This window comes from Dryas octopetala, chromosome 7, assembly GCF_963921425.1.
Source record: "Dryas octopetala chromosome 7, drDryOcto1.1, whole genome shotgun sequence".
In the NCBI taxonomy this organism is placed as follows: Eukaryota; Viridiplantae; Streptophyta; class Magnoliopsida; order Rosales; family Rosaceae; genus Dryas; species Dryas octopetala.
In genome coordinates, this window is record NC_141372.1 from 21,017,949 (window position 1) to 21,042,829 (window position 24,881).

Below are 24,881 nucleotides of genomic sequence, written 5' to 3' on the forward strand. Positions count from 1 at the left end.
CTAGAAACAGTTGTATAATTGTACTATGAAGTTGCGAACATCAGTTGCTTTCTTAGTTTCTATGGTTGTTGTTGTGGCTCTGCTTCATCTTGCTCCGGAATCTAATACACAAACAAACACACACACACACACACTCACTCTTCATATGTGTGTGTGTGTAAACTTTTTGGTTATTGTCATCCTGCTAAACTAAAAAGACTATATACACCTCGATCAGAACATGATGGGTGGTGCATTCATATATAGAAGACAGTATAACATTTAGTAGCAGCTGAAAAATGCATATATTATTCCGTAGTATGACATCAAGCTAACAATACATCATTAACCAATAATATTAATTAGAGATGTTAGAAATTTAGAGGGTGTTTAGGACACTTGTAGCTAATGGCTTGTGTAAGCTTCTATTAGCTATCTATGCTTGATATGAGAAGTGTTTGAACTATAAAACAAAGTATCTTTTATTGATGAACAAAGGAGGATACAAGTGGAGATGTAGATGTCTAGGACAATAGGACTTTAGGACTAGTGGCTTTTAGTATTGCCTCTTGCTTGCACTTAGATATGGGTACATGCTATATATATAGAGAGTAGATGAATCCTCTTGACTTCTCTAGAACATCTATTAGCCACATGTTTATCATATATTCTAGATAATTCCACAAATTCTTAGACTTCTCTAGTTAAGATAGTTACTAATAGAATTATCTAGAATACTCTTTCTACTTCTCAAGCTATCTTATAGACTTTTAGAATTATGTAGAACTTTTTGGAATATTCTAGCTTTAATTTGTATGGGCTTTGAGGAAGTCTCTAGAATTTTGTAGTATTTTCCAATAATGTGCATTAATTTTCAACACTCCTCCTTAATGCACATTTGGGATACTCCAAGCATGCTTCGTAGCATTTCAAATCTTGGTCTTGGAAGTGCCTTGGTGAATATGTCTGCTATTTGCTCCTCCGTCTTGCAATACTTGAGTTCTATCTCCTTGTTTGCTGAGACTTCACGTAGAAAGTGATGCTTGATGGCAATGTGTTTTGTCCTACCATGAAACACTGGATTTTTTGCCATCGCTATAGCAGACTTGTTGTCACAAAATATTTTAGTAGCTTCATTTTGTTGTTCTCCCATGTCTTCAAATATTCTTCTCAGCCATATAGCTTGGCATGCTGAACTTGACGCTGACACATATTCCGCTTCTGCTGATGATTGTGCCATTGTCTCTTGTTTTCTTGAAGACCATGAGAATATGCCAAACCCAATTGTGAATGCATAGCCTGATGTACTTTTGAAGTCGTCCGCTCCAGCCCAGTCGCTATCTGTGAATCCGAAGAGGCTTGTTTCTGTAGAAGGTCTATACCATATGCCATAGTCAATAGTTCATTGCAAGTACCTTAATATTCTTTTTGCTGCTCCATAGTGTATCTGACTTGGAGTTTGCATAAACCTTGAAAGTAGGCTGGTCGCGTACATAATGTCTGGTCGAGTTGTTGTTAGATAAAGTAGGCTTCCAATGAGAATTCTGTACGTTGATGCCTCCGCTTTTCCGGATCCATCGTCATTTCTTAGCTTTTCATTGGTGATGAGCGGTGTAGCCACGGTCTTGCACCCAGACATCTTGAACTTCTTCAAGAGATTTTCAGTATACTTCTTTTGACATACGAAGATTCCATTTTCTTCTTGGCTTATCTCAATGCCAAGAAAATAGTGCAATTTACCGAGGTCACTCATCTCAAATGTCTTCATCATATCTTCTTTAAATTTTTGAATTAATTTTTCATTGTCTCCTGTATAGATAAGATCATCAACATATAGAGAGACAATAAGAATGGAGTTACCTTGAGTTTTGGTATAGAGTGTTGGCTCGCTTTTGCTTCTCTTAAATCCAGCATTGATGAAGTATTTGTCGATGCGGCTGTTCCACGCTCTTGGTGCTTGTTTAAGTCCATATAAGGCTTTCTTTAGTCTTAGGACTTTGTCTTCTCCTCCTTCCTCGATGAATCCTTGTGGTTGCTCCACATAGATTTCTTCTTCGAGCTCTCCATTTAGAAATGCTGATTTTACATCCAGTTGGTAGAGTTTCCACTTCTTTTGAGCTGCAAGAGCTATAAGTGCTCTTATTGTATCAAGTCTTGCCACTGGCGCAAAAGTTTCATTATAGTCTATTCCTGGCTGTTGTGAGTAGCCTTTAGCTACTAATCTTGCTTTATGTTTTTGTATTGAGCCATCAGGATTAATTTTGGTCTTATAGACCCATTTCACGCCAATGATTTCTTTATTTGGTGGGCATTCTACAAGCTCCCATGTTTCATTTTTCTTAATTGTTTTAATTTCTTCTTCCATAGCCTTCCTCCATACTTCTTGTTTTACTGCAACTTCAAAACTTTCAGGTTCTAAAGTTATGAAATTGCATGTTTCATATATATCTCTGAGTGATTTTACTCTTCTAGGTGATGACTCAAAGGAAGATTCATCTTCTATTGATGGAGGAGTTAAAGAAGATGCAGGAGGCGTACCTGGCGTTTCTGAAATTTCTCTTTCATGTGCGTCTTCTTCAGGCTGTTGTGTTGGGGTTGTCTCTGGTTCTCCTGACAGGACAGCACCTTTCTTCTCTATTTTTCCTTCATCCCAATTCCAAGATGCAGATTCATCAAACTCGACATCTCGGCTGATCACGAGCTTCTTAGTTCTTGGATTGTAGACTCGATAGCCTTTAGATTGAGAACTATATCCCATAAATATGCCAATTTCTGATTTTTCTTCTAGCTTATGTCTTTTTGGAGCTGGAATGTTCACATAGCATACACATCCAAAGACTTTGAGATGCTTTGCTGATGGCTTCTGGTTACTCCACGCCTCAATAGGAGTCTTGTCTTGTAGAGCTTTTGTTGGACATCTATTTAGCAAGTATACTGCTGTGTATACTGCTTCTGCCCAAAATATCTTTGGTAGTCCTCTTTCAAATAGCATTGATCTAGCCATCTCCATTATAGTTCTATTTTTCCTTTCCGAGACTCCATTTTGTTCAGGAGCATAGCCCACTGTCAATTGGTGCTCTACTCCTTCATCTTCACAAAACTTGTTGAATTCTTTTGAGGTGTACTCTTTACCTCTATCGCTTCTAAGAGCTTTGATGTATTGGCCACTTTGTTTTTCGACATGAGCCTTGAACTTCTTAAAGACTTTGAAGACTTCTGATCTTTCACGTAGAAAATAAACCCATGTCATTCTAGAATAGTCATCAATGAAAAGAATGAAGTACCTGCTTTGATCGAGAGATGGGGTCCTCATTGGTCCACAGACGTCTGTATGCACGAGCTCCAACAAGGCTTTTGCTCTCCAAGCCTTTCCGGATGGAAATGCTTGTCGATGTTGTTTGCCAAGTTGACAGCCTTTGCAGACATCACCACTCTCCTTTATGCTTGGCAAATCTCTCATCATATTTTTCTGGTGAAGTAATTGTAGTCCATGAAAGTTGAAGTGGCCAAATCTTTTATGCCAAAGCGCGCCATGAATCTTCTAGTTCTACTTTCATGGCCATATTTTTGACATATTGCCAATGGATGGGAAAATTTCTATTTTCCATCCTTACTTTAGCTATAATATGATTTTTATTTTTTTTATCATATATTATGCAGGAGTCTCTAGAAAAGTGTAGAGAATATCCATTTTCAATCATTTGGCCAACACTCAATAGATTATGCTTCAAGCTAGGAACTAAAAGAACATCATGAATTAATTTAGTTCCTTTGTTTGTATGGATAGAGATCGTACCTTTTCCTTTCGTCTCCACCAGTGCGCCATTTCCCAATTTAACTTGGGATTTTATGGATGTATCTATTTCAGAGAAGATGCTTTCGTCTCCTGTCATGTGGTTGCTGCAACCACTGTCGATGTACCATTTCCTGTTGTTCACTTCAGTTGCTGCTTGACAAGCATAGAAAAGCTCTTCATCCTGCTCCTTTTCTTCTGTATAATTGGCTTGATAATTCTTCTTAAGCCGACAGTCTTTTTCCATATGTCCAAATTTTTTGCAATTTCGGCATTTTGGTTTTCCTCGAAACCAACAATCTTTTTCTAGGTGACTTGTCTTTTTACATGTTCCACATGGAGGGAAGTTTTTCTTCTCCTTGTTTTCATTTTTATTTTCCCAGTTATTGGGTTTATCTCCTCCTCTAGAATTTTCTTTTGATTTCCAGTTTCCTCTAGATTTCTGAGACCTTAAATTGACTTTTGACTGGAAGGCACTTTCTAGTGAACTTTCATTTCGCCTACTCAGTCTTTGTTCGTATGCTTCTAGAGAACCCATTAGTTCTGTTACTGAAAGAGCCGTTATATCTTTTGACTCTTCAATGGCAGTGACTATAGGGTCATACTTATCAGTAAGACTAATAAGTATTTTTTCTACAATTTTTGTATCAGTTATCTTTTCACCATAAGCTCTCAATTGATTTACTATTTCATTTACTTTGGAATAGTAATCTTTAGCGGTCTCAGAATCTTTCATTTTAAGATTTTCTAAATCTCTCCTTAGAGTTTGTAGTTTGACACTACGTACCTTTTCATTTCCTTGAAACTCTTCTTTCAAAGTATCCCAAGCCTCCTTTGAGGTTGTAGCTCCCATGATCCTTGGAAATATGGTGTCATCCAAAGCTTGTTGTAGAGCGTAAAGAGCCTTTGCGTCTCTCTGCTCGTCCTTCTTCGCCTGCTTTCGTTGCTCAGCGGTGGGTCTTTCTGGAACAGAGAACCCACAAGTAACAATGTCCCATAAGTCTTGAGACATAAAATAGGTTCTCATCTTGATGCTCCAAAAATCATAGTTTTCACCAGAGAATATTGGAAGAGGGACAGAGTTTTGGCTAGAGTTATTAGACATGGTGGTAAATTAGGATGACCCTACGCCCAATAAGAAAGCTCTGATACCACTGTTAGAAATTTAGAGGGTGTTTAGGACACTTGTAGCTAATGGCTTGTGTAAGCTTCTATTAGCTATCTATGCTTGATATGAGAAGTGTTTGAACTATAAAACAAAGTATCTTTTATTGATGAACAAAGGAGGATACAAGTGGAGATGTAGATGTCTAGGACAATAGGACTTTAGGACTAGTGGCTTTTAGTATTGCCTCTTGCTTGCACTTAGATATGGGTACATGCTATATATATAGAGAGTAGATGAATCCTCTTGACTTCTCTAGAACATCTATTAGCCACATGTTTATCATATATTCTAGATAATTCCACAAATTCTTAGACTTCTCTAGTTAAGATAGTTACTAATAGAATTATCTAGAATACTCTTTCTACTTCTCAAGCTATCTTATAGACTTTTAGAATTATGTAGAACTTTTTGGAATATTCTAGCTTTAATTTGTATGGGCTTTGAGGAAGTCTCTAGAATTTTGTAGTATTTTCCAATAATGTGCATTAATTTTCAACAAGAGAAAAGACTTAAGTTTAAAAGGAATGAAAGAGCAAATTAGGAAAACATGTATGTGCAGAGATGTAAAGTAAAGAACCAAAAATAGCTTAGGCCAGTCTATTAGCTAGATGATTACCTGGGTTTCTTGGCAATTTGAAAGTTGGGCTGCAAGTTCCTTTAGCTTTCTTTGAGATCTGTGAATTACTAGCAGCTGATCAAGTCAAGTTGTGTGAGGAGGTAGCTTAATTGTGTTGCGTGTTGGTGATTGCCTAAAAGAAATGGGTAAGAGTAGGATTAATTCTTTGGGACTTGATGAGAGACCGAGATGCAGAGGAATGTTAGATTCTTTTGGTCAAAACTTCATTGGGGGTTACTCTCAAGTCAAGTTGCAGGCATCTTCCTGGAAAAAGCTTACAATAAATTTCAAGGCCCACTGATAATGTCTCTCATTGTAATAAACATGTAGGCTCTTTGAGAAGTACTGCTATCTAACCCAAGCAGTCCACATATAAACCCAAATATAGGAGCATGGTGAAAAGAAGCCACCCCAGAACTTAAAGAAGCTTCCCTCAGAGACTTAGAGATGGTATTTCTGAATACACAGCTGCAGCCACCCTCATCAATGCAGACACTTTTGTCGATGCCTTTCTACCCACTTCATTAGTTAGCATTGCATCCAACATTTTGTCAAGTTTATGCCTGGTTTCCAAATCAGGTGATATTGTTGTAGAGGAATACACCAAAGGAAGGAGTATGCTGCCAGTATTCTCCAACAGATGGATTACAAAAGTTTTGATATCTTCATGACCAGTGACAATGAGAGCTTGGATTGCAGCCTCGATCAAGACCAAAAGAATGAGCAAAACCACCTGTTGGGAGGATAGAATCGAACAGTTGCCATTGGCTCCACTGTAAAAAGGACTCTGATGAAGGACGATTCTTGTTTATATCCATAGGAGCAAAACCACCAGTTGGGAGGTTAGAATACAGAAGTTGCCATTTGCTCTGCTGTAAAAGGGAGTCTGATGAAGCAGGTTTCCTGTATTCTTTGTTAAAGTCCATCTCATTCTCAATTGGAAGAATGAAACTACTCTGGCTGATACACCATATTCAAATACCTGCAAGGGAAAACACCATATACTTAAATCAAAACAATTTCTTTGTTTTCTTTTGTCATCAATTGGTGGAAGAAAGCTTATGCATGTGGGATGCACATTCGAATTACAATTCTTGACTAACATTAAAACTGTGGACCAACCACAAAGTCATAAATGTTTTATTTTTTTCATTTTTGCCTGCTCAACATTTTAGTAACTTAGTATTACTGATTACAGTATAAAAAACAAAAGTTGGAAGGCAGTTGATGCTTAAAATACTGTTTGGTTCTACTTTATACTTATGGCCTTCTTCTTTTCAAATAGTACTTTTTAAAGAATATTGCTAGCTTGAATGAAAAATAAATACGATTGTTTGCTGTCCTCTTCTTGCATCCCCCGCAGCGGAAAGCAAATGTGATTGTTTCCGCGTGGAAAACAAATAGCAATTTTGGGCCAACATTCGACATTAATATGAATAGGTCTATACAAGTGAGATAATATCAGATTAAGATTGATAACATACTGCTAGCTATTGAACAAACATCAAGTTATTCACCAGATACATCTCAGCAGAAAATTAATTAGAGAGAAAAATAAATTCAAAGAAAAAATAATGGTAACTGATGACAACTTCTCTTTTGTGAATAGTAGTTGTCAAAAGTTAATGCACCTTTGTAGAAAAGTTTACACAACTCTATAATAATAGTAGACAAAAGTCTAGAAAATTTACTACCCCATGTCAAAATATACTAGAAAATATCCTTGATATTTCTCTAAAACATGTGGCTAGGAAAAGCCATGGCAATGCGAAGCAGGGAAGGGAAATGTTTTGGTCCTCCCATATCGTCTGTATCTGATGTGAACAAGTCATTTTGCAACACCTGTCAATTTGAAGAAACCATACCAGACGGCAAAAAAATAAATAAACAAATTTCATGTTAGGACCGATGTCCCTTTCATATTTCCATTCATATTCACTAAAGATCCGTTTAATATTGCTTCTAGAAGTGATTATAATTAGTAACATTTTTATTGAAAACGCTTCTGCTCATAAATATATATAAATTTTTATAAAAAATTCAAGTATTTTATGCAAAAACACTTAAAAGTGCTTCTTAAGAAATACTTAAAAGTACTTTTATAATTCAGAAATATTTTTAAGTGTTTTTCAAAAATCTACTTAAAAATACTTTTATAATTCAGAAATACTTTTATTTATTTTTATCAAATACAATTAAAAATATTTTTACTAATCTGAAAACACTTTTATCAATTTTAAAAATAATGCTAAACGGGACCTAAAGAAACTCGGAACCTATTTGAACGGAACCCATTTGAACGAAGCGGAAGAAAAATCCACTAACCAATAGCTAATTACAGTGTTGTATGAAATTAAAGAGTTGCAAAATCCACTTTCAACTCTATAAGGAGTAGCGACTAAGCAGTTTGAACCAAAAATATATATATGAAGTACAAGAATTGAAAAATTACTAAATAGTCCACCCATCAAATTCAATACAAGCACTTCATCCGCTTACTAGGACCTGCTAGTGCTGCCCCACCATCATCATCTTCATCGTCAACCTTTTCAAGGCCTCGCTTGGTGGTAGTAATGGCACCAGATGCCGACACTGGTACAGCAGCAGAAGCAGCTGCGTTCTCAAAATCAGTACAATCAGAAAATATTTCCAGAGTCTTCTCTGAAATGCTAACGTTGTTGCTCTGCCTCTGCCTGAATGTTTCCGGAGAAATGCTACTGCTGGATTGCGTCATTATTTGGTTCAGCTCTTGCACATCTTGCTCATATATCAAATGGACCCCACACTCCTTTACCTTCAGACCTGGCCCCCTGGTTTCAAAGAAGAACTCAATCTCACTGCAACAGGTATGCCACTCTGTTCCAAAGTATTTACTATCAAGGGGTATGTAGAATAGCCAAAGGTGATCTGACCCAACCTGGCAAAATTTGTTACTAAATAAAAAACCCTGGCAAAATTTCTGGTTTATTCCATTGGCTTTCAAGCAGCATTGAAGATCATGTGTGGCGTTAAAGTTAAGCAATTGAAGATCATGTAGCTGATCAGACGGATGATACTCATGGAGTACAAAAACAGCACACAGAGCATATCCCATAAACCCACTATTATTCCAACCTGGAGGTACCTTTACACTTACTGAATCCCCAACACTTCGATGACTGAACCACTCAGGAATTTCACTTCCAGGAATTACAATGCGAAAATCCTCCCTTGAGTTAGTGATTCCCTGTGCCATAAAAATTAGGGTGTTAATGTCTGTGTTTGTACAAAAACACACACACTCACAAAACAGATATCTAAGGAGCACGCACCTGACGAAGGAACGTCTTCAGCATTTCAAATGCTATACTGTCACTTATTTTGAAGCAATTGGTGAAAAAGAAAGACGATTTCTCCAATTTATTGAAATTGGATGCATCAAACATCATTTCCAGTGAAGAACAACCATCTGCCCATACATTCAATTTCCTATTTGATGGAAGGCCCGACAACTCTTGAAGTCTCTTGCAATTCACCAAGTTAATGATCTCAAGCCTAAAACATGATCGGACCATTGAAGGAAGACTAACAAAATTATTTCCACTCAGATTTAATGCCACTAAAGAGCGTAAACAAATAACATCATTGGGAAATGCTCCTTCCCCAAGATTGCAGTTACTTAGGCTTAAAAATGTTAAACTACACAGACCAGATAACGGCAATTGGAAACTCATTGGCTCTGTATTCACTCTTTGCATAAATCCGGAAGGCAAGAACTTATTCATAGATCCCCAAACCACTTCACATCCATGAGAAATTGTATCTTTAAATTTTTCAAAAACACCAAAAGAGGAAGGTAGTTCTCTTTTTGTAGTATTGCCCACGTCAAGCTCCTCCAAACACTCTACCGGAAGTTTGATCTTTGAGCAACCAGAAATATCAAGAACTTCCAGAGACTTTAAGCCGTATATGCTTATTGGAAGACGCACAAGATGTTTACAACCTATCAATTTCATCAAAGTAAGTTGTTGAAGCATTCCAATAGAGGAAGGTAGTTCTCTAATGGCAGTTCCACTCACATCAAGCTCCTCCAAACAATCTAGATCGCCCAAGCCATTTGGTAATTTATCAACCTTTGAGCAACCAGAAATATTAAGAACTTTGAGAGATTTTAAGCCACATACACTGTTGGGAAGGCCCACAAGGTTTTTGCAATCTTTCAAGTTCAACAAAGTAAGTCTTTCAAGCACTCCAATTGACTGGTCAACCTCATGCAGTTGTATACATCCTTCAAGAATCAGAAGCTCAAGATTTGGCATACTTTCAAAGTTTGGGGTGCTCACAAGATTCCGGGAGTGACTGAGGTTAATGGTTTTTAAATTGTATAAAGGCTGTCAAGTAAAAGCATAGAAAATTAGTTTCCATGATTTAACAACTCCTATAGGTAACAAAAGATTAAACAAGTAACAGGATACGTACCTTTATTCCCATCTGAAAATTTTTAATGCAACTATTACACAAGTTCAGCTCGAACAACTTCTCTGGGTTGAAATGTGATGGGAAAGATTTTAACGGATATCCGACCCAATCAAGAATCCTTAAACTATTGGGAAAATATTCAAGCTCATTAGAGAGACTCGCATTATTAATTTTGAGGTATCTCAGTTTGTTCATCATTGAAAAGGCACTCGCATCCACATTTACTCTTGGCCCATCCGTTGACTTCAAAATTATGCCTTCTAGTATTTCTGTACCCTATTAAACAAGAATACAAAATAGTGAACCTCATAACTCAAGAAAAATGGTTAGTACAGTACCTTGTTACATAATATATTAACAATTATAAACTTATTCTTGTACTTAAATTCCCTTACAGTATTTTTGCTTAAGACATAATTGGCATCTTCACAAAGCCACAACCTACTGCGCCTGCCTAGCTCATTAGGAGATTCTCGGATGATAATTTCCCGACCCATTTCTTGTAGAGAATCATGCATCCACTACTACAAAAAAGCTCATACATATCAGTAATTTACCGATATCTAAGGCCCCTAAAATTCGATATAGGAAAGCGTGATATCTATTCTCATTGGTTTACATATCAGTTTTGAACTGATCTCTATAGAGGTTTTTAAATCAGTTCCTTTTTTAAATACGATATATTTTCCCTTCCTGGATGATTAAAAATGCAATAAATGATATATTTATAATATATTATATCAGTATTATATTTATAATTGATATCATATATATTAATAATATGGGTTTTAGTCGTATAACTGGTATAATTATTTCCATAGACATCTGTATTGTATATAAGAATAGATATCTTAGATCAGACTTATATGTTCCTAAATTACGGAACTGGTATAGACTGTATCATAGACATCGGTATTAGTTCTCATAAATGATATCTGATATGTGAATTATATGTGTTTAAGATATAAAAATGATATTTATATTCTCATAGATATCGTTCTTTTTATAATAACTGATATCGTATATGTGAATTAAATGTTTTAAGAGTATGGAACTGGTATAAATATTTTTATAGATATCGGTATTGGTGATTAAAAATGATATCGTATATTTGAATTATATGTTTAAAAAGTATGGAACTGGTATAAATATTTTTATAAATATCGGTATTGGTGATAAAAAATGATATCGTAAACATCTATTATATGTGTTTTTATTGTATAATTGATTACGAAGCTATGATTGGTATCAGTTTATTTTCCCAAAATAGATATCTATTCTCTATAGCATTTCAGTTTTTATATTAGAATTGATCTAATATATTTCGAAATTAGGGTTATGTGACCTGTTTTGATATCGGGTTTATTTTCAAAAAACTGATATAATTGGTTAACACCATTGAATCATCTAGAGCATATTTATTTAGTGGCCAATTTTACTGCATAGATAAGCTAAACTGATTCATTTCATTCAACAATCCATTCCATTCATCAAATGTCATATAATTCAAAGGACCCAAAAGTTGTCATATCACAAAAATTAGGGGGAGATCTCATCATCTCTAACTACCCCTTCCTTCAAATATGTCTAAGCTAGCTAGGCTAGGCATCACTTAAAACTACCCTTTACAAAAACTATTAGGCAGTAGGCTAGGCATGCATTTTTCCAAAAAACTAGGCAGTAGGCATGCAATTCCCTATTCCCCTTTACAAAATATGGGCATGGCAGCATTTAAATTAATTGATCTAAGTTCTATAATATCCACAAAATGGCACATCCAGCCATCACCACATATACCTAAGCCTACACATAATTCAAGTTAACAAAGTCACCCCATTCTTCTCGAATATCATGAATTTGGTCTTTGGTGTAACTGCATCGCTTGATCTTTGATTTGCTCCACTGAAAACACAAAGGAAAATTGCATTAGCTCAATAGTAAGGTAGCTTAAAGCTTGCTCATACTAAAATAATGCTTGCAGCTAGCTTTTGCAAATTCACATAACTAACACCATGGGAAATAAATGCTAGACAACTTTTCAAAGGTTAAGAGAAATTAGACATGCAGTAGAATGGTTAAGTTTGATGTATTATTAGTGACAAACAAAAGAGAACTTAGTACAAGTTGAATGCTTACATAAGAAAGGAACAATATATAGCATGTAGAAAACAGAATTTTGACAACCATGATAATGGCCAAGTGTGGTTTTGGTACTGACCAGTTTTTTAAGGCAGGTTCAGATGGAACCCTTCTTTACTGCAAGGAGAAACAAGAGATGGCAAACAGAAAGTATAGTGCTTAATCTTATAATTTGATTAAGCAAGGAGAAACAAGAGATGCCAATTTGACAGCCACCTTAAACTCTCTATCCTTCCTGCAGGTTTAAATGAGTAGAGCAATCAAATACAATGAAGTTCAAAACCCAGAAAGAACTATAAAAAAATACGTAAAGAAAAACAAAAAGACAAACAAGCAGTGACATGGTGACACCTCACTGGGAAAATACCTCTTTGAACCTGATGGCCCAGCACGACCATCTTTTTCAGGTAACTTAACCAAAAAATCCTTTGAATCAAATGGCAATGACCCAGCTGTATATAAGCTTTTCCTGCCATCATAGGCCGGCATTCTCTTGCCCAAATGTGACTCAGAGTACATATAAACAATGTTTATCTTCAGTAAACATTTATGCAAACAGTACAATGTTTATCTTCAGTAAACATTTATGCAAACAGTACAATGTTTATCTTCAGTAATTATGGTCAACATCCAATGCGACCTTTCAAAAAGGGTATCACTATAATTAGCATGCATGAAAAAATGGCAGGCATAAAAAAGGTTCAAGAAAATCAGTTAATCATCTAAACACCCTTACCCAGAATTGTAAGGCACCAAGAAAACACGATTGCTTTTTCCTTGCTGAAAACGAGTTGCCATGTAGGTTGATCAAAGAGTGGACTTATATCAAAGAGTGGTTACATTCAGGCACTGAACTTGTTAGTAAAATACAAGGCTGAAAACAATAAATAAATAACCAAATCTAAATGCCACTTTCAAGCATATTTTTTTAACAGGGGAGGAAAACATAAGCAACATCATTGATGTATTGGTTATGAAAACACACACACACACACACACAAAATATAGATGACCATAGTCCATAAACAAGTAATTCCATAAAGAAAAAGAAGAAGAAAAAAAAATTCAGAATGAGTAAAAGAAGCTAAGAAAGGTAGTGTACCAGTGACTCGGTGGAAAAGCTGAGTATCAGAATTTGAGATACAATGAGAAGATGGGTGGTTTATAGCTGCTTTTAAATTGGGTTTCATCCTACAACTCCGAGTAGCACTTTTACCACAAGGAGAAATCTGAATGTGTATGTTTTGAGAGTTCTTTTTCCCTAAAGTATTGACAACACCAAACATCTTCGAAAGTTTCTTGAAAAGCTTGTTGCATATTTAATCCCTGCATTAAGTAAACAGAAAATATAATATGTGAGAAATAAAGTTATATCAGCACAATGAACTGATTCATAGGACAACTACCCACTTGAATGAGAACTGTCTGCTACACAAACATAAGAAAAAATAAATCATTAAACATCAAAAATTTTGAATTTGGTTATGTCATTAGATAAAGCACTAGGCTTCTATAATAATTTCTAAGGGCCTCCTTAAGAGAATGTAGAATAAAGTAAAAAGAATTTAGTTATTTCTTTCTCAACATATTGTTTCTTAATTTCTTGGTTGTGGAGACTCCAACCTCAGGGGAGAGGACTATATTCATTACTTCAGATAGATCAAAATTACAAAATATCATATAAAAGAAACCATGTAAGTAATAGCATCAGGAAGAAAAATCATAGTTGACCTTTATACATACTCTCAATGGATTCTTTCAAATCGGGGCTTAAAAAAAACCTCAACTCAACATGTAAAGAACCATCTACCTCAAAATGATTAGGAAATTAGTTGAAAAAAAGGTAACCATATGCGTTAATTACCACACACCAATTTATTTAATCACTTTGATTTGTACAGATTTTTATAGGAGCTTTGATTTTACAGTTGAAACATTGGAGAGGGTTTAAAATTTGTAATACAATTCTTAGAACAAATTATACCAATAAATGCTCCTTCCTTTCCTAAGGTAAAAAGTAAGCAAACAAACTTACAAGTAAACTTGGCAATAGAAATGTGAACTCCCAGAAAAATGAGTTCTTAAACCCTTGTCAAGATTTCCAATAGCTTAGATGGCTTCAACTGCAATAGCTATGTTCACATCTGTTATGAGCTGCGGGAAAAAGATAGGCATTGAGAGAAAGGGATTGTAGAGGATAAAAAAATCATTTATGTGGTAGATCAGCTGTACTGTTACATTGGAAATGCAATTGACAAAGGACAATGTTGAGGTTGGAAGATGAAAATAGTTTGTTCAACTAAAAATAAATAAGTACCTTCTTTAACGTCCGACATATTTCTGTAAAATCACCAGGGGATATTCTTTTAGTTGAAGCAAGCTTGGTTAGCTCTGCAACAGCCTCCTCCTTTCGCTCTGACCACTTTGTAGCTTTCTAGAACACAGTGGCAACAGTAACAGCAATAGGCGGCAGACAAGACAATTAACCTATATAACTTAAAAGGTTATATACAACAATACACAATATGAGATTGTATTTTCTGATGAATAATAACCATGTCATTTTTCCTACTTGAAACCAAGTAAACAATAAAAAAATGGTCTACAGATTGTTACACATACCCGATTACCATCAAGGTCAAATCCTATCCTTGTAAGGAAGAACAACCATATCCTGAGGAAAGCCAAACAGGGAATGTTCAACAATTTAAAAAGGAAAAACCTACCATAAAGAAATAGGTGAAATACGACACAATTTAGAGAGTATAAATAGAGTGAGCAAATACTACATTGGATCCTAACCCATCAGAACCCCAATACTACCAGCATAAAGCAAGCAATGCAACAGGGTTATTCCTAACCTAAACAAAAAAAAAAATACATAATACATTTATCTTTTGTTTTTCACTCCTATTTTGGTTACGGGAAGTACGAGACAAACAACAGAACTAGTCATTACTACCCAATTAATTATGCTATTTTGTTTTCATGGGAATTCAACTTGTAGGTCAGACTGGAAAATCATTCACAAATAATTATCTTACTAGCAAAGAATAAGAAATGGATTTACCGCTGGAATCTAGGATGATGAAGTACTTTCTAGCTTAAACACTACATAGCATGGGGTTGATTTACCAAACAAATTAGCTCCAAATGCTTTCTATGACATGAACAAATACCAAATTGATTTCATTCTACGTCCATAACAACTTGAGTATATCAATAGATCCATAACAACTTGATTGGTGCTGTAGCATTGGATATTTGAATAATGCTTCAAAAAGTAAAAGCAACCTCTTAGGAACATGGGAACTTGGCAAGATGGACCAGTGGAGGATTATTAAACTTTGAGTTTACACAATTAACATATGAAAATATCATCCCAGCAATCTAGATCTAACAAGACATTTTATATTAAACAAAATGTAAGCTTACCTGTGAAGACAACAATGCCAACTTTCAGTCTTCAACTTGGCATTGTTCAACTTGTAATAACCATTGTGAATGCTGTCTTCAACTTGGCTTGTTCCCGCTGAACATTGATCAAACAATTACAGGATGCAAGTAATCTCAACAGGAACCACCTCTGTCCTCCCACGCCTAGAGTCATAAACCCTAAAGTAATCTCAAATGTATTAAATAGAAAAATTAACTAATAAAATCACAAACCAAATTGAATCACAAAAATAAAAAATAAATGAAGTATGGAAACCCCAAAGAAAAACCCCAATGTTCCCGGCCGTTTCAACAAAACCTAAAAGAAAATAAATAAGAAATTAATAGATGAGTAACCTGAAGCTCAGGGTGACGGCGCAGGTACCGGAGATGATGAACGACACTTTTTTTCCAGGTTATTTTTAGGTACAAGGGCTTCAAATTCTTGCAATATAGATTTGACTAGGTTTTCAGAAAGAGAGATAAGGATTGCGAAAAGGAGAGATATAGAGGGAAGTAAAGAAACGGTGAAAGAAGAAGAGAAAGAGAGAAGAGAGAGAGAGAGATGGAAGAAATCTAACCCCAGGGATTCGCAGAGAAAAGAGACGAGCTGATATCAGGATGACCTAGGTTTTGCTGAGAGAGATGAGAGGAGTAAGGGCTTGAGTGAGAAACAAAAGAGAGAGATAGAGAGTAGAAGGAGATCGATGAAAGGAGTACCTAGCGATGAAGGAGATCGTCGAGATGAAGGAGGTCGCGATGAAAGAGAGAGTGTGAGTGTGTCTGGATGTGGCTCTATCAGAGTCACAGAAGTGAGTGTAGGTCGTGTTTTGAGTTCTGTTTTAGGCAAAAAAAAGAAATTAAGTTCTATGAACAGTAGCGCCTTTTTTCTTGGCACTAAGCTTGCGATCAGTTTTTTATTTTAGATATCACTTTTAATGAATAGTTAAGTAAATTGAGAAACTTAAGATATCATATTGAAAAACTTGGTGATTTATAAAATATTATATATATCAGTTTTTGAAAAAAAAACACATAAGCGATATTAAAAACCCTATTATATCGAATACCTTTAAAATTGATATTAATGTAGTGATATGTATGAGCTTTTTTGTAGTAGTGATCCATAGCCATTCCTGAACAATTTCTTGTAGCTGAGAATCATGCACCCGTACGCTTTTAATAGTTAGGAGAGATCTCTCGATGAGGACGTTTATTCCAATAATTGCAGAAAGATCACAAGCAGATAGTATTTTTATTACATGATCTTTGCTCTCTGCGTTAAAGAAACATGCAATGTCTAGAAATATTTTCTTCTCCTCATCATCTAGACCATCATAACTAATCTTAAGTATGTAAAAAATTTCCAAGTTGCAAACTTTTCCTAGTTTTCTCATCGCACAATTCCATTCACTTAGACCTCTCCCATGCAAAAAAGATCCCAGGACTTCAAGAGCTAATGGAAGACCTTGGGCATAATTCACAACACGATTTGACAGATCAAGATAATTTTGTTCTGGGTAATCTTTTTTAAAGGCATTCCAACTAAAAAGCTTAAGAGCATCATCACAATTTAGTCCCTCAACCTTCAATCTTCTCTCCACTCCATGTCTGACTAACAAATGCTCATTTCTAGTTGTAATGATAACTCTACTCCCAGGGCCAAACCACGTTTTATTTCCAGCCAAATATTTTAAATGGTCCAGATGGTTCACGTCATCAAGAATGAGAAGAACCTTTTTGTGACAGAAAAACCTGCTCATTATCGTTGCTCCTTGGTCAAGGTCCAATATGGCATCCTTTTTAATCCATATCCCAGAAAGAAGTTGCTTCTGTAGGTTAACTAGGCCACTTTTTTCAACAGAATTTCTAACATTTGTAAGAAGGAAACTTACTTCAAATTCGTGGGATATTCTCTCATAAACAACTTTGGCAACAGTTGTCTTGCCAATCCCGCCCATCCCCCATATACCAATAAAGCGAACATCATCCTCCCCTGCACCTAAATGCATATTGATTGGTTTTCCATATTACTAAATAATGTACGGCCCAATTTTGTCCATATAACTTCAACAATATCTTTAATGAGCTTTGACTCGTACCTACAACAAAATAGATAAAAAAAAAGCATGTTATTCATATATATGAATATTAATCAAATTGACGTAGATCTGCTTTTACTACTTCTTGTCATGGAACTTGAAATTTGGTCAAAGTAGCTGATCAAATGAATAACTACACAACATATATCTTTGCAATGTATTCAATTTCTTTCCTATTCGTTTAATGATATTTAGCTTCAGAATTCAGATTGGTCATCTACCTAGCTATGTCCCATGTGAATTGTAACACAATGAAAAACACCGAAATCTACTATGTTGTTAAGGAATGCAATATTCAAAATCTTATATTGATTCCATTAATCCTCATACATTGAACCATTTTGTTTCTAACTTTCTCAAAACCTTTTCAATGGAAAGAAAGATAAAAGAAATAAGAAAACATACCAATCCTTTGAATTCCACCCAGAGAAATTTGCCACTTGTGTTAAAGCTGATCTCCACCTTTGCACCTTCTCTGTGTCATTGCTAAACCTTTCTTCATGTTTATTGAAGGCCTCTGCAAAACCCCCAGTTTGTTTTCGTACATCAGAGGGATCGACATCATAGAAAATTGGCATCACTGTTTTTCTTGCTTCCATGCATTCAAGAATCTTTGAAAGCTCTTCCAAGCACCACGTTGACGATGCATAATTTCTTGAGAGAACAATGAGAGCAAATCTCGATTCTTCAATTGCAGTCAGAAGTTCTGGATAAATAGCTTTCCCTTTTTGAAGTTCAGGATCATCCCTGAAAGTGATTATTCCTTGTTGTTCCAATGCAGCGTATAAGTGGTCTGCAAAACCCTTCCGGGTGTCCTCACCTCTAAAACTCATAAAAACATCATATTTCCATTGAGGAGTTGAAGAAGGGAAAGATGTAGACATTCCAAGTGTGCTCATCGCCATTGGAACTACTTTGCTGTTTGCTTTAAATATTGATTAATTCTAGAAACAGTTGTATAATTGTACTATGAAGTTGCGAACATCAGTTGCTTTCTTGGTTTCTATGGTTGTTGTTGTGGCTCTGCTTCATCTTGCTCCGGAATCTAATACACAAACAAACACACACACACACACACACTCACTCTTCATATGTGTGTGTGTTAACTTTTTGGTTATTGTCATCCTTCTAAACTCAAAAGACTATATATACCTCGATCAGAACATGATGGGTGGTGCATTCATATATAGAAGACAGTATAACATTTAGTAGCAGCTGAAAAATGCATATATTATTCCGTAGTATGACATCAAGTTAACAATACATCATTGACCAATAATATTAATTAGAGAAAAGACTTAAGTTTAAAAGGAATGAAAGAGCAAATTAGGAAAACATGTATATGCAGAGATCTAAAGTAAATAACCAAAAATAGCTTAGGTCAGTTAGCTATTAGCTAGATGATTACCTGGGTTTCTTGGCAATTTGGAAGTTGGGCTGCAAGTTCCTTTAGCTTTCTTTGAGATCTGTGAATTACTAGCAGCTGATCAAGTCAAGTTGTGTGAGGAGGTAGCTTAATTGTGTTGTGTGTTGGTGATTGCCTAAAAGAAATGGGTAAGAGTAGGATTAATTCTTTGGGACTTGATGAGAGACCGAGATGCAGAGGAATGTTAAATTCTTTTGGTCAAAACTTCATTGGGGGTTACTCTCAAGTCAAGTTGCAGGCATCTTCCTGGAAAAAGCTTACAATAAATTTCAAGGCCCACTGATTTGGTCTCTGGCCAAGGTTCAATGTCTTCTTATTTAGGCATGGCCCGCCACCTAAATACTTAAACAAGGTCTGAATTCAACCTCAAGTGGTTTCTTTTGCTTTGAAAACATATCCGATTAAAAAATATAGCATTGATGCATAATAACTTTTCTTTCGGGGCTTAGGCCCACCACAGTACCAAAAGTAAAATAAAATTGATGTAATTTGTATTTGTAATCTTCTTCATAAACATTGACATGATCATGATCTTAATTATATAGTCTGACTTCGTTCATTTTTTGTAAAAATTATTTTTTAATATGTAATATGTAAGAAAATTTATAAAAACATGCAATATGTAAGAAAATTTATTTTTCTGTGTCCCCTAGTCCATCAAAACTTATCTGAAGCGCATTGATAATTCTTCTTTATGTTTATTCTTTAGCCTATTTATTGAACTTTTTCATACGTTAGTGCTTCTACCTCATAGAAAGGAACCTATAACCACAAGGAACCTATAACCACAAGGAACCTATAACCACAAGAGCTAATAGAAGGTCATGAACATATGCAACGATATGGTTTAATTATAACATATGTAAAAGAATTTACTAAAAGAACCATAGTATTTGCTGCAATAAGTATATACATATATATATGTGGGCTCCAACAAGGTCATACCTCAACATAAATAAATTGAAGTATACCTCAATAGATGGAGCCTGATATATATATATATATATACACACACATACTGATATAATAATATAATAAGCATATAATTTAGCTATACGCATGTGTATATACTAAAATTATAAGCTTAATTATAACACTAAGAAAATTGATTAAAGGCGAAACTGCATTAACCAAAAGAAACACACTATAAATAACGAAATTATTAATAATTAAATGTTTATGAGTAATTTATTAGTGTGACCGTAACAGTACCACATAGTGTTATTAATTTACATATATTAATTATATAACACATGTATATTTATTAACATTATTTTAAACATGTAAATCTGCTGTCCACTCATAATCCGGGAGTGCTGCTATTTACACACCCTTTTTTTTCTTTTTGCACACCCCTATCACTTAATTAATGAATTTACAAATTTACCCTATTATAAAAGAGGGCGGCTATTTGCACACCCCTAAATTTCTTTTTGCACACCCTTTCTGAAAAAAAAAAAAAAAATTCAAGAAAAAAGACCATTTGGCCCTCCCCTCACCCACACACCCCATCCCCATCTCCCCCCCCCCCCCCCCCCGTACACATCCCATCCATCCCCATCTCTCCGGCACACACCCCACCGTCGAAGCCCACCCCCCACCCTTTCTATTCGGTCCGCCCCACTCTCTCTCCTTCCCTCTTACCCCGCCAACCACCGCACCCCCTTCCCTCTTGCCACCTCCCCCTCCTCCCTGCATGCACCACCCACTCTCTCTCCTTCACTCTTACCCCGCCGACCATTGCACCCCCTTCCCTCTTGCCACCTCCCAATCCCTCCTCCCTCTCCTCCCTGCATGCACCACCGCCCAAGCAGACAGCAATGCCGAACCCGGTGGTTTCATTCGACAGGTACCCGCCGAATAGAATAGGATTGTTCGGTAGGTACCTACCAAACGAAACCACCGGGTTTGGCACTGGTTCGCCGAACCCGCTGCAATTTTTTTGTGGGTGTGGGTGTGGGTGTGGGTGGCTGGCCGGTAAGGGGTGTTCTAGAGAGTGATGGTCGGCATCTGGGGAGTATTTTCCGACCGGTGGGGTGACTGGTGGTGGCCGGAGGAGGGAGAGGGAAAGAGAGAGAGTGGGGCCGGCTGGGGCTGGGGTTGGGTTTCGAGGAGAGAGAAAGATGAGGGGATGGGGGTGCGGTGGTCGGCGGGGTAAGAGGGAAGGAGAGAGAGTGGGGCGGGCCGGGGCTGGGGTGGTCGACGGGTGGTTACTCACGGGGGTGAGGTGTGTGCCGGAGAGAGGAGAGGTGGGGATGGGGTGTTTGGGTGAGGGGGTGTGTAGGGGGGGAGAGATGGGGATGGGGTGTGTGATTTTTGGGTGTGTGTGTGTGTTTTTTATTCTCTGTTTAGGAAGGGTGTGCAAAAAGAAAAATGGATGGGGTATAAGGTCTTTTCCCTTGAGTTTTTTTATTTTTTTTTATTTTAAGAAAGGGTGTGCAAAAAGAAAAAAAAGGTGTGCAAATAGCAGCCCTCTTGTAAAAATACCCTAAAGCCCTTCCCAACACACCCCTCTCTTCTTCCTTTTTATTTTTTTTCCCTTATTTCCTCTCCTTCGTGTCTGCAGACTGCAACTTTTTTTTTTTTTTTCCTTCTTTCTTCTCCTTCTTCATTTGGCAGTCTGCAACTTTTTCCTCCTTTTTATTTTCTTTTGTCTGCAACTCTCCCGTCAACAACATCAAGACCACCCTACCTCATCTACCTCCCAATGTTCGACAACCCACTGATCACCTCTCTCTCTCTCTCTTTCTCTAGGATTTCCTCTGCCCGACGGCGAATACCGGTGAACTAGGTGGTGAGACCACCACCGGTCACCTCCTTATTTTCTCTGTCTTGTCTCTAACAAAGCCAAGCTGCCACCAGCGCCACTCCCTCGTCGCACCGTTCGAGCTTCCACCCCAGAGAAGTGCCTAGCTGCTCCATCAACATCAGAAGTGCCTCCAGCTGTTCTTCCACATCGGAGAAGTTCCCAGCTTCCCTCGAGCCGCCGACATCAGCGACAGCTCCTCCATCAGCGCGCACCGTCGAGCTTCCACCTCGAAAAAATTGCAGCTGGTTCAGTGGGCACCTACCGAACGGGTCGTGAATGTTTGGTGGGTACCTGCCGAACGAAACTCACATTCTTCGGCGGATGACTGTCGAACGAAACTGTTAGTTTCGACATACCAGTGCCGAACAGCGCGAGCAGCTTCGACGGTGCAACCAAGCAGTTGAGCGAGCGAGTGTTTGAGCTCAGTGCTGCACGCGATGGCTGGAAGGAGTTGGAGCAAGCAGTTGGGCTTCGCAGAGCTTACAGGAAAGGTGGTGTTGCTGGGAGGTGGAGTTGCGAGAGAGAGTGTAGGTTCGGGAGAGAGAAAGAAAGTGAGGAAAGAGAGAAAGTGGCTGGGTTGATAAGCCAGAGAGAGAAAGGGAGGTAGGAGAGAGATCGAAGTGGGGTTGGGGCGCTGCACACGGTGGTGGGTGTGTTTGCTGGTTTTTGGTGAGAGGTGTGTATTGTTTGATTGTTTGGTGGGGTGTGTGGTGTTTGATGAGTGTGCCGGGTGTGCAATGAGAAATTTGGTGAGATAGGGATATTTTAGTAGTGAGAGGTGTGTGTTAAAGAGAAATTTCAATTTTAAAAGAGGATAAAGGATGTGTAGGAGAAAAGGGTGTGCAAAAAAAAAAAAAAAGTGTGCAAATAGCAGCACTCTAATCCGGTCGATCACATCAAAAAATTGGTCGCAGCCAATATAAGAAAGTTGTTATGAAATTTGTAATAAACTTATATGAAAATAACAGACAACCGCAACAAAACCGAAAACAGAAGACACACAAAAGTAAGACAAAATAAATTGGAAAAAAATTAGAGCAATATTTAGAACTTACCTGTCACTCGTCAGACGTGTAAGAGACTTCGGACGTTGGGATTAGAATTTAGAGTTGCAAGTCCTAAAACATTGGAAGCACCCGATTTCTGTAATAAAAGATTGGAACTTAAAATTGCTACTTATAATGGTGGAAATCGATTCATAAAATTTGGATGCAGCAAACTGTAAGAAAATGTTATGAATTAAATTTGTAGTAAACTTATATGAAAATAAAAGAAGAACACAACAAGACCCAAAGACATATGACACACGAAAGGTAGAAACAAGAAACGTAATGAAGACAGTAAAGCATTTAAGTACAGCTGAAAAAAAGCATATATTATTCACTAGTATGACATCAAGCTAACAATACATCATTGACGATGTATATTAATTAGAGAAAAGGCTTAAGTTTGAAAGGAATGAAAGAGCAAATTAGCAAAACATGTATATGCAGAGATGTATATTAAAGAACCAAAAATAGCTTAGGCATGTTAGCTATTAGGGAGATAATTAGTTGGAGCTTAAGCTAAACTGGGTTTCTTGGCAATTTGGAAGCTGGCTGCAAGTTCCTTTAGCTTTCCTGGAGATCTGTGAATTACTAGCAGCTGATCAAGTGAAGTTGTGGTGTGTGTTGTGTGTTGTGTGAGGAGGTAGCTTAATTGTGTTGCGTGTTGGTGATTGCCTAAAAGAAATGGGTAAGAGTAGGATTAATTCTTTGGGACTTAATGAGAAACCGAGATGCAGAGGAATGTTAAATTCTTTTTGGTCAAAGGTACAAAAAGCAGAGGGGTTTCTCTCAAGTCAAGTTGCAGGCATCTTCGTGGAAAGAGCTTTACAATAATTAATATCTTTCAAGGCCACTTGTATGACTTGGTTTACTGTCTTCTTATTGCAACTTGTGAGCTATCATCCGAACAATATTTAGGCATGGCCCGCCACCTAAATACTTAAACAGGGTCTGAATTCACACCTCAAGTGGGTTTTTTGCATAGAAAACAAATCTGATTAAAAAATATAGCATTGATGTATAATAACTTTTCTTTTCGGGGCTTAGGCCCACCACAACAGTACCAAAAATAAAATAAAATTTAGGTAATTTGTATTGGTAGTGTTTCAATAAACACTGAAATGTTTATGATCATAATTATATAGTTAAACGAGTTCTGACTTAGTTCATTTTTTACAAGATTATTTTTTTAATAAAGATCTAATAGTTAAACGGTTTGAATCATTGGACGATTACCCATTAAGTACCAGAATGCTAGTTTTGTTGTTTTTAAGAGTATATGTTTTTTATGAGTCCACTATCACTGTGCTCCAAAGATACAAGCTATTTTATATAATAACGAACTTGTGATAAAAACAAAAGTGCAAAAGTTGAGACAAGAGAGCCCCAGAAAATAACAAATGTAGAATTAAGAGCATAGGGGTCATTCACGGAAAGCGGGAGACAGCTTTCCCCGTTTTCCGGATTCATTGATAGATCATCCTTATAAAAAATCAGCCAAATCAGAGACTGTTAAGATATCTAATTTGGATCAAACAAATGGACGAACAACAAGTTCGTCTATAAACACCTAAACTTTGTTCGCTTATCAAACGGGTAAATGATTTTTGAATTGGCTGATTTTTTACAGAGATGATTTATCAATGAAGATGTAAAAAATAGAAGGTTCGACTTGACACAAAACGACCCGTGTGAGCCCCACAAAGGGATCCCTTATTGGAAGGCCCTATATATATGTATATAGACCATTTCCATTGAGGGATCCCTTATCCCTTATTGTAAAAATTTGTAGCATAACCACTTAACATTGAATTCTAAACGACTTCATTAGACTTGATCATTCTGTCAAACAATTTCATCATAATCAAGCCCAATGATGGTAGCTCTGGCAAAAATCTGTTCACCATATT

At 36.7% G+C, this 24,881-nt stretch overlaps 1 protein-coding gene and 3 pseudogenes across 4 annotated transcripts in view; all 4 read right to left on the reverse strand.

The window, feature by feature from the left end:
• LOC147280481 (urease accessory protein F pseudogene) overlaps nt 1-6,352 on the reverse strand; it is a 32,930-nt pseudogene extending 26,578 nt beyond the window's left edge. Inside the window, exon 1 of the transcript XR_015123264.1 lies at nt 6,290-6,352. The product of XR_015123264.1 is annotated as an urease accessory protein F pseudogene (transcript). The remainder of the gene's footprint in view (nt 1-6,289) is intronic.
• LOC147280484 (urease accessory protein F pseudogene) lies at nt 16-6,976 on the reverse strand (annotated as a pseudogene). The gene is made up of 2 exons (XR_015123270.1): nt 5,557-6,976; nt 16-139 (listed from the first exon to the last, which is right to left on the reverse strand). The product of XR_015123270.1 is annotated as an urease accessory protein F pseudogene (transcript).
• Nucleotides 6,977-8,939: 1,963 nt separating this feature from the next.
• Nucleotides 8,940-10,490, reverse strand: LOC147280485 (disease resistance-like protein DSC1; the record flags this gene model as incomplete). Its single annotated transcript, XM_086252216.1, has 3 exons — nt 10,410-10,490; nt 10,015-10,290; nt 8,940-9,926 (listed from the first exon to the last, which is right to left on the reverse strand). Coding segments are annotated over exons 2-3 (1,185 nt in total), but the record flags the coding sequence as incomplete, so codon positions are not given.
• A 1,008-nt stretch (nt 10,491-11,498) lies between these two features.
• LOC147280486 (disease resistance protein RUN1-like) lies at nt 11,499-23,720 on the reverse strand (annotated as a pseudogene). Its single transcript, XR_015123258.1, has 10 exons — nt 22,981-23,720; nt 18,096-19,231; nt 16,659-17,690; nt 15,589-15,768; nt 14,776-14,827; nt 14,471-14,640; nt 14,189-14,307; nt 12,521-13,479; nt 12,233-12,388; nt 11,499-11,916 (listed from the first exon to the last, which is right to left on the reverse strand). The product of XR_015123258.1 is annotated as a disease resistance protein RUN1-like (transcript).
• Between the last annotated feature and the right edge of the window lie 1,161 nt (nt 23,721-24,881).